The sequence below is a fragment of the Crocuta crocuta genome, unplaced genomic scaffold (assembly GCF_008692635.1).
Source record: "Crocuta crocuta isolate KB4526 unplaced genomic scaffold, BGI_CrCroc_1.0 scaffold1, whole genome shotgun sequence".
In the NCBI taxonomy this organism is placed as follows: domain Eukaryota; kingdom Metazoa; phylum Chordata; class Mammalia; order Carnivora; family Hyaenidae; genus Crocuta; species Crocuta crocuta.
In genome coordinates, this window is record NW_027527930.1 from 1464392 (window position 1) to 1473020 (window position 8629).

Sequence of the window (8629 nt, forward strand, 5' to 3'; positions counted from 1 at the left end):
AATATTAATATAAGTATAATATCTGATACTTATATCTAATATTAATATAAGTATAATATCTGATACTTATATCTAATATTAATATAAGTATAATATGTTATACTTATATTATATCTAATATTAATACTTTCTTATATTTTCAAATGGTAACAGGGATTACATACTAACCAGTAGATAACTTTTCAGATCCTCTTTGGTTAAAAAAAGAGGCTTGGAAGGATAAGGGAAGAAAGGCCTTAATTAAGCATAAGTGTAATTAATAGTGGCCCAGGTTTGTAATAACAGTAATTATAATTATATCATTATAATTGTAGTAATAAAGCTAAGAATAAGTTAAGAAAAAGTAATAACTTCAGCTCTTACAGTTATTTTGGTAGCATCTTTTTCAAGTAATGATCTTCATCAGTTAAAAACAAAAATCCTGTTTTTTATCTTACCTTTGTAGATGTTTTTATACGGTGTCCCGGAAAGAAGCAACTGAGATGCTTGAGAAGAACCCTTCTTTGGGAAATATGATCCTGAGGCCCGGTAGTGACAGCAAAAACTATTCCATCACTATCCGGCAGGAGATAGAGTATGTTTAATTTTAAAAAGTATGGAAATGTTCAAAGCAAAGTCATGCAAGAACAGCAGCTCCTGTGTGTTTTGCTGGGGCTAAAAATATAAACATAAGAATAGGGAGAGAATATTATAGAAAGAATACTAAAGACTGAGCCAAGGCTACTATTTACTGTAGGGAAGAAGAAGAATGGATAAATTACTTTGTTGTTTTTTTTTTTTAATGTTTTATTTATTTCTGAGAGAGAAACACAGCGTGAGCAGGGGAGGGTCAGAGAGAGAGGGAGACATAGAATCTGAAGCAGGTTCCGGGCTCTGAGCTAGCTGTCAGCACAGAGCCTGACATGGAGCTTGAACCCATGAACTGTGAGATCATGACCTGAGCTGAAGCCGGATGCTTAACTGACTGAGCCACCCAGACGCCCCTGGACAAATTACTTTGATCTTGAGTATAGTTCTGTTGTTCATTCATTTCAACAAATATTTATTGAACAACTACTAGGTGGCCAAGTAATATGTTAGGTACTGAGGAAGGAGTAGTGAACAAAACATCTTCCCTGGTTTAAGGAGTTTACATTCTTGTAAGGAAACATGGACTCTAAATCAATAACTAAAATGTCATATATATGGTAATAAGGTCTGTAGAAGTAAAATAAAAGATGAGGGAGAGGGGAACCGTCAGAGATGATATATAGAGAAACATTTTCTGATTGCTATTGTTGTTTTAATACAGAGTGACTAGAGAAGGCCTACTTTATTAACTAACATTTAATTAAGCAGGGACCTGAAGAGAGTAAGGGAACAAACCTTGCCCAGATCTGGGACAAGAACATTCCAGGTAGCAAGTACATATGCCCAGAGGCAGAAGGCTGGGTTTGTTCAAAAACAAAAAGAGGCTTCTGCCAACAAGGAAACGGAGGTAGATGAGATTCCCAAAGTGAGGGTAGGGACTGATCACTCTAAACCTATATTCTCTGAATGATGTGAGAGGCCGCTGGACTGTGATGAATGAAGAAGTGACATAATCTGACATCTATAAAAAGCCCCACTTAGGAATCTTTTGGTGAGGTGAATAATTTCCTTCTGGCAAAAATGGTTTACCTTTCATGAAGTCCATAACACATGCAGAAGTTGATTTTTCCATGTAGCTAATGTGGTTGGATCTTGTAAGGTCCACTCCAGCTCTCAGGGTCGGTGAAATCTCACATTTCAATAAGTACTCTAGGTTAGTTAACACTTTAACAAATGACAGTGTAATTAAATACAGGCTTTTATCCTAAATGAAAATGCTCAATAAGTCATTATCTTTCATATAAAAATATAAACAGAACTTTGATTCTTGAATTTACTGTTCTTTCTGTGAATAATATTCCATTCATTGTTTTAGCTGTAACATCCACCAGCCCACTCTAAATATTAATAATTCTAAATGTATTAAATATGAAGACACTGACAGTGAATAAAGGCAGTAAAAAGAAAATAATTACAGTGTGTTATGGCCCAATAAACTTCATCACTTGCCAATTACTCCATATAAACAGAGACTTGTCTTCATACACCAGCCGTGTGCACTGAATAGATGGCAAGAATGTTAGATGGCAGATCAGATTCTGGGTCTGTGTGTGAAGAGACTCTGTGTGTGTGTCATCTTCCACAATGAATATCTATGTCAACTTAACGCTCTTGTGCTTTCATTATTTTTTAGTATAAAGCCTGACATTTGGGGTTGATGCATTTTCAACTAATATGGTCAAATATCATAGATTACTCCATTTTAATTTATTTGATTTATAATTCAGTTGGCTTTTTTGAAACAAATCCAGAAGAAATAAAAATTGTGACTGCCATTAAATATAGGGAAACTTAGAAACACCCCTGGGAGAAAAGTGAATGTTTCTGTTGAGTAAGTCCTAGTCAAGGAGCTTGTCCTTTTTCAGGGTTCAGGCAGTTGAATACAGAATGCCTTTAACTGTTTACTTTCACTTTAAAAATTAAGAGCATATAAAACTGAATTAAAATCAATTTCTCAGATTTTTTAAAAAAGAAATTTAATCTAACTGCTTGAAAGCTAAATTAGGTAAGAAATTAGCTTTTCTTCCTTCATATTATTCTTAGTTGGATTGGATGTTTGCTCCACCAGCATGTGAACCCTGCGTTATTATTCTGTATGAAATGAACAATGTCTGGAGACCTGATGACTCTAAAGACTGTATGTTTCCTGCACAATAGCAGCCTGATCTCTTTCAGGTGGTCTAGACTAGCCCAACTTTTGCACTGCATTTTCCGTACAAGTGAGCTATCAGAAACAACAGTGCTTTCTTTTTTTTTCTTTTAAAGTTTATTTTTTAAAGGTTTTTAATTTTTTTGTTTTATCTGTCTATTTTTTAATCTGTCAAATTAGCTAAAATGCAGTATATACAGTGTGCTCTTGGCTTCAGGAGTAGATTCCCATGATTCATCGCTTACATAAAACACCCAGTGCTCATCTCAGCTAGTGCCCTCTTCAATGCCCCTCACACATTTTCCTGGCTCTCCCTGCTTCCCCCCACAAACTCCCTTCCACCCTCAGTTTATTCTCTGTATTTAAAAGTCTCATATGGTTTGCCTCCCTCTCTGTTTGTAACTACATATATTTTTTTCTTTACCTTCCCTCACAGTCTTCTGTTAAGTTTCTCAACTTCCCCATATGACTGAAAACATGATATCTGTCTTTCTATGACTAGCTTATTTCATTTAGCATAACACCCTCCAGTTCCATCCACACTGTTGCAAATGGCAAGATTTCATTCTTTTTCATTGCCGAGTAGTAATCCATTGTATGTATGTATGTATGTATGTACAACATCTTCTTTATCCATTCATCCATCAATAGACATTTGGGCTCTTTACATAATCTGGCTATTGTTGACAGTGCTGTTTTAAACATTGGGGTACATGTGCCCCTATGAATCAGCACTCCTGTATCCTTTGGATAAATTCCTAGTAGTGCTATTGCTGGGTGGTAGGGTAATTCAATCTTTAATTTTTTTGAGGAACCTCCATACTGTTTTCCAGAGTGGCTGAACCAGTTTGCATTTCCACCAACAATGCAAGAGGGTTCCCCTTTCTCCACATCCTCACCCACATCTGTTGTTTCCTGAGCTGTTAAATTTAGCCACTCTGACCAGGATGAGGTGGTATCTCAGTGTAGTTCTGATTTGTATTTCCCTGATGATGAGCGATGTTGAGCATCTTTTCATGTGTCTGTTAGCCATTTGGAGGTCTTCTTTGGAAAAGTGTCTATTTATGTCTTCTGCCCATTTCTTCATTGGATTATTTGTTTTTTGGATGTTGAGTTTTTGATAAGTTCTTTATAGAACTTTTTGGAATACTAACCCTTTATTCAATATGTCATTTGCAAATATCTATTCCCATTCCATCGGTTGCCTTTTAGTTTTGTTGATTGTTTCCTTTGCTGTGCAGAAGGTTTTTATCTTGATGAGGTTCAATAGTTCATTTTGCTTTCATTTCCCTTACCTCTGGAGACATTCAAGTAAGAAGTTGCTGTGGCCAAGGTTTAAGAAGTTGTTGCCTGTTTTTTTCTTCTAGGATTTTGATGGCTTCCTGTCTCACATTTAGTCTTTCATCCATTTTGAGTTTATTTTTGTGTATGGTGTAAGAAAGTGGTCCAGATTAATTCTCCTGGATGTTGCCGTCCAGGTCTCCCAGCACCTTTTGTTAAAGAGACTGTCTTTTTTCCGTTGGATGCTCTTTACTGCTTTGTCGAAGATCAGTTGTCCATACACTTGTGGGTCCAATTCTGGGTTCTCTATTCTACTCCATTAGTCTATGTGTCTGCTTTTGTAAAGCTTTTTAAAACTTTTTATATATTTGTTCGTTTGTTTGTTTAGAGAGAGAGAATGAGTGGAGGAGGGGTAGAAAGAAAGGGAGAGAGAATCCCAAACAGGCTCTGAGCTATCAGTGCAGAGCCTGACACAGGGCTTGAACCCACGAACAATCGGATCATGACCTGAGCTGAAATCAAGATTCAGGCTACCCAGTCACCTCTAAATTTTATTTACTTATTTTAAGAGAGACAGAGAGAGCACAAGCAGGGGAGGGGGAGAGAGAGAGAGAGAGAAGAGGGAGAATCCCAACCAGGCTTTGAGGTCAGGGCAGAGAGCCCAACACAGGGCTCAACTCCACAAACTGTGAGATCGTGACCTAGCTGAAATCAAGACTTGGACACTCAACTCACTGAGCCACCCAGGCCTCCCAAGAAATAACAGTGTTTTCTGCTGTAGGTGTGGTTTGTGATCAAATGCAAAGAGTTTCTATTCTTAGGATATGAATCTAATGCCAGGTTTTTTTTACTTATATTTGTTTCTATTTAAGCTATATTTAAACTTCTAAGTGCCTGGCAAAGGTGTTCATATCAAACTTCCATAATTCTAATTTTAGTAAACTTACTTCCAGTTTGAATTCATGTAGAAATTCATGCCTTTGTACAGCTGATGGTCCTAAAAATGTAACATTTCATCCTCCCCCCAAAAGTTCATATTTTTAAAGCAGAGTGAGGGGGGAATGGTCAAAGTAGAGCATTCTAACACTAGAATCACTATATGTTCACTTAGGCTCAGGGGAATAGTTTATGGTTGGAAATGGATAAGAAAAATTTGAACTGTTGTTGCATCAATTTTTCATATGAAGCAGATATATCTATGATGTTAGGGATTGTTCTGTGCATTGTCTAATGCCTTAAAATAGGACCTTTAGAGTGCCTGATTGCTATCTTCTGTTTAACAGAGGATAGCACTTGTACAGAGCAGTAGAATGTTAGTTAGCTTATGAGACTGCAGAGCTTAATGTAAAGATTTAATGTAAAGCTTAATGCAAAAATTTAAATGATTAGAAAGCACATGAATACCAATTCATGGTTTTATAGGTCATAGGAGAAATGTGCAGGTATATGCAAGTTTAAGTAAGGACGTCTGGCAAATACTAGCTGAAAAGGACAGGCTAGTTTACAAAGCAGTACTTGAAAGTAAAATTATCTCCATCTGGTAACAAACCAGTTGTGGGAGGGAAGATTGTAGTTCTCAGAAGTAAAGGTCATTCAGTGTCAAAGTATCAGGTAGTCGACTCCTCTCTTGATACAAAATACCATCCACCTTTACCCAGCCCAGTGGTGTGTGAATTCATAAGACAGAGCTGTTCTTACAACAAACTTAGTGGCTTGGCTTTGTTTTCTTAACATTGTTATGACTAAACGGCAAGCTAGTAGTATATACACTTTGGGGAGCCATTAGCCAAGGAAACAGAAAATATTGACCCCAAATTAGTTCTTCTGCAAAAACTGGGGTCAGAAGCTAAAAACAAATACTTATACCACATTTAAGGCCACAAACTTGTTAAAAGACAGGTTCCTTCTTTTTTGAGGTCATCATCAGGAAACCTCAATATAGCACATTTTGTCAATCTTGTTTTTTCCTCTCTCTTGATTTTTTTTTTGAGAAACAAAATAAAACATGAAAGAAAAACAAAAGTCTAAAAGGAGATTCAAACCCTAAGTGACTTCAGTGGAACTTTTTTTCTACCTTTCTGCTTCAGAACTTAGTCCTTTTAGTCAAAAGTTCCAAGAGACCCTGTTGATCTTTGCTGCCTTTCCTGCCAAAGCTTTGTCATGAATGATGATGATGATGATGATATAATAGCCATTATTAACAACAGTAATTGTTGTCACCACTTACACTGTACAGTCTGTGGGTACCGTGTTGGGTGCTTGACAAACATTTCTTTCAGGCACAGTAAACACTGAGTTAGTTTTTTTTCCCATGTTTTACAAATGAAGCCGTTGAAACTTGCAGAAACAACTAAGGTAAAATGATAAATTTAAAAAGTAGCAAAAATAGTCATGATTTACTATGTATCTAAATGTGCCCGACATTGTACTAAGGACTTCTCAGACACTAACTCACAAGAGCCCTGTGAGGAATAGCATTCCTGTCTCCATTTTATAGATGAAGAAATGAAGGCTGAGCACTTACACGATAGAATCAGAATGTGAACCTAAAACTTTCTGGTTATATAAAGATCATGCCCTTCAAGCTTTCTATCAGTCTTCCAAGGAATAAAAATCACTTATTTTTAGGAATATAGGAATTCTAACTGGAATGGGTGAGACTTTTCAAAAGTAATAATACGATTATAAAGGCCTCTTCATGTAGGGACAAACATAAAGCTAGAGTCAACCACCCTGAAAGAAGGCACTTGTAAGACCTTGTCCAAAAATGTTTCCTTCACCAGTCTGTTACTGATTCCTGAAAGTTCAGTAATAAAGAACACTTAAAAAAATTTTTTTAACATTTTTATTTATTTTTGAAACAGAGAGAGACAGAGCATGAGTTGGGGAGGGGCAAAGAGAGAGGGAGACACAGAATCTGAAGCAGGCTTCAGGCTCTGAGTTGTCAGCACAGAGCCTGATGTGGGGCTCAAACCCACAAACCATGAGATCATGACCTGAGCCGAAGTCAGATGCTCAACCAACTGAGCCACCCAGGGGCCCCAGGAACACCTTTTATTTTAAAATTTTTTTCAGAGGGGAGAGGATTTTTTAGGTTTTATACATGGTTTAAAAGTAAAGCTCTAGAATAAGCTACTGGAATAAAAGTATTAGCTGTTTTCCAATGTGATATTCAATTGAGAGAATATTTGGATATAGCAGTAGATGAGGAGTCTCCTGAAAAGAAATGTACTTCAATCCTAGAGACATATGACCTGGAGATGGAGAGTGGGGTGATTAGGAAAAAGCGGGGAGGGGCGCCTGGGTGGCTCAGTCAGTTGGGTATCTGACTCTTGATTTCCACTCGGGTCGTGATTTCATGGTTTGTGAGTTCAAGCCCCACATGAGGCTCTGTGCTGACAGCATGGAGCCTACTTGGGATTCTCTCTCTCACCCTGTCTCTGCCCCTACCCTGCTTATGCTCTCTCTCAAAATAAATAAACAAAAAATTTTTTAAAAGAAGAAGAAAGGAGGAGGGAGGCCCTGCTGACAAACGTAAACTGATAGACAGATTTAGACTGCTCCTGTATGATGTTGAATAGGTTTCTCTTTCAAGCAAATGGCAGTGTAATAAATGCTTTTAGTTTTCAACATTAGAAAAAGTCTTGGTTGTGACACTGTTGTCATATGAATCAAGGGAATTCAAGGCAAACCTACTAACTTCTCTCAGTACAAATTAATTCTAGCAAATAGCACTTTAAGATGAGCTTGTAATATTTTAAAAATTCAGTTTCATAAATATTTATTGTGTGCCTAATGCTGGAAGATGAAGGTGGATTTCTATTCTGTGCTTATTGTTCTATTTTAAAAAAATTTTTTTAACGTTTATTTGTTTTTGAGAGACAGAGAGAGACAGAGCACGAGCAGGGGAGGGGCAGGGAGAGAGAGAGACACAGAATCTGAAGCAGGCTCCAGGCTTTGAGCTGTCAGCACAGAGGCCGATGCGGGGCTTGAACCGCATGGACCACGAGATCACGACCCGAGCTGAAGTTGGACACTTACCGACTGAGCCACCCAGGCGCTCCTCTCTGCTTCTTCTTCTTAAGCAATTCTAGCCAGTAAAATACCATGTGTTTGGGATGGGAATAATTTAGAGTGGTATGTGACCACCGAAGAGAAGACATTATGATTCCTCTGCTGTACTTACATTGTCTCCTACATTCACATAGTGCCTAACACTGAGCATTTTCCCTGCCTCTAAGTCAGCCCTGAAGTTAGTGGATGTCAAGAGTGGCATATGGAGCTAGTAGGAAGAACAGTCATTCAGGGATTTCAGAGCGGAGAATGATAAGGTAGAGTAGAATGTCATTTGCTTTCAGCAATTTTGTCTACTTCCTTTTTATTATAGAGAATATATGGTTGATTTGTATGTGCCTACATAAGATCCTGTAATGTTGCCTGCTTTGCAAATTACTAGCATTAAGAAATGATTTCAGCTTGAATGATTTTCAGTTGATTCTTTTTTTTTTCAGTTATTCATTCACCCACTCAATTTTTCTATATATCAGGTTTCCTGTAGCCCTTGGGTAT

At 37.4% G+C, this 8629-nt stretch overlaps 1 protein-coding gene across 6 annotated transcripts in view; it reads left to right on the top strand.

Annotated features, from left to right (window-relative positions):
* STAP1 (signal transducing adaptor family member 1) overlaps positions 1–8629 on the top strand; it is a 65406-nt gene that overhangs the window by 31904 nt on the left and 24873 nt on the right. For all 6 annotated transcript variants that reach the window (XM_077750046.1, XM_077750022.1, XM_077750028.1 and 3 more), the window contains one exon: positions 446–574. In XM_077750046.1, the coding sequence (XP_077606172.1) occupies positions 446–574 (129 nt within the window). The remainder of the gene's footprint in view (positions 1–445; positions 575–8629) is intronic.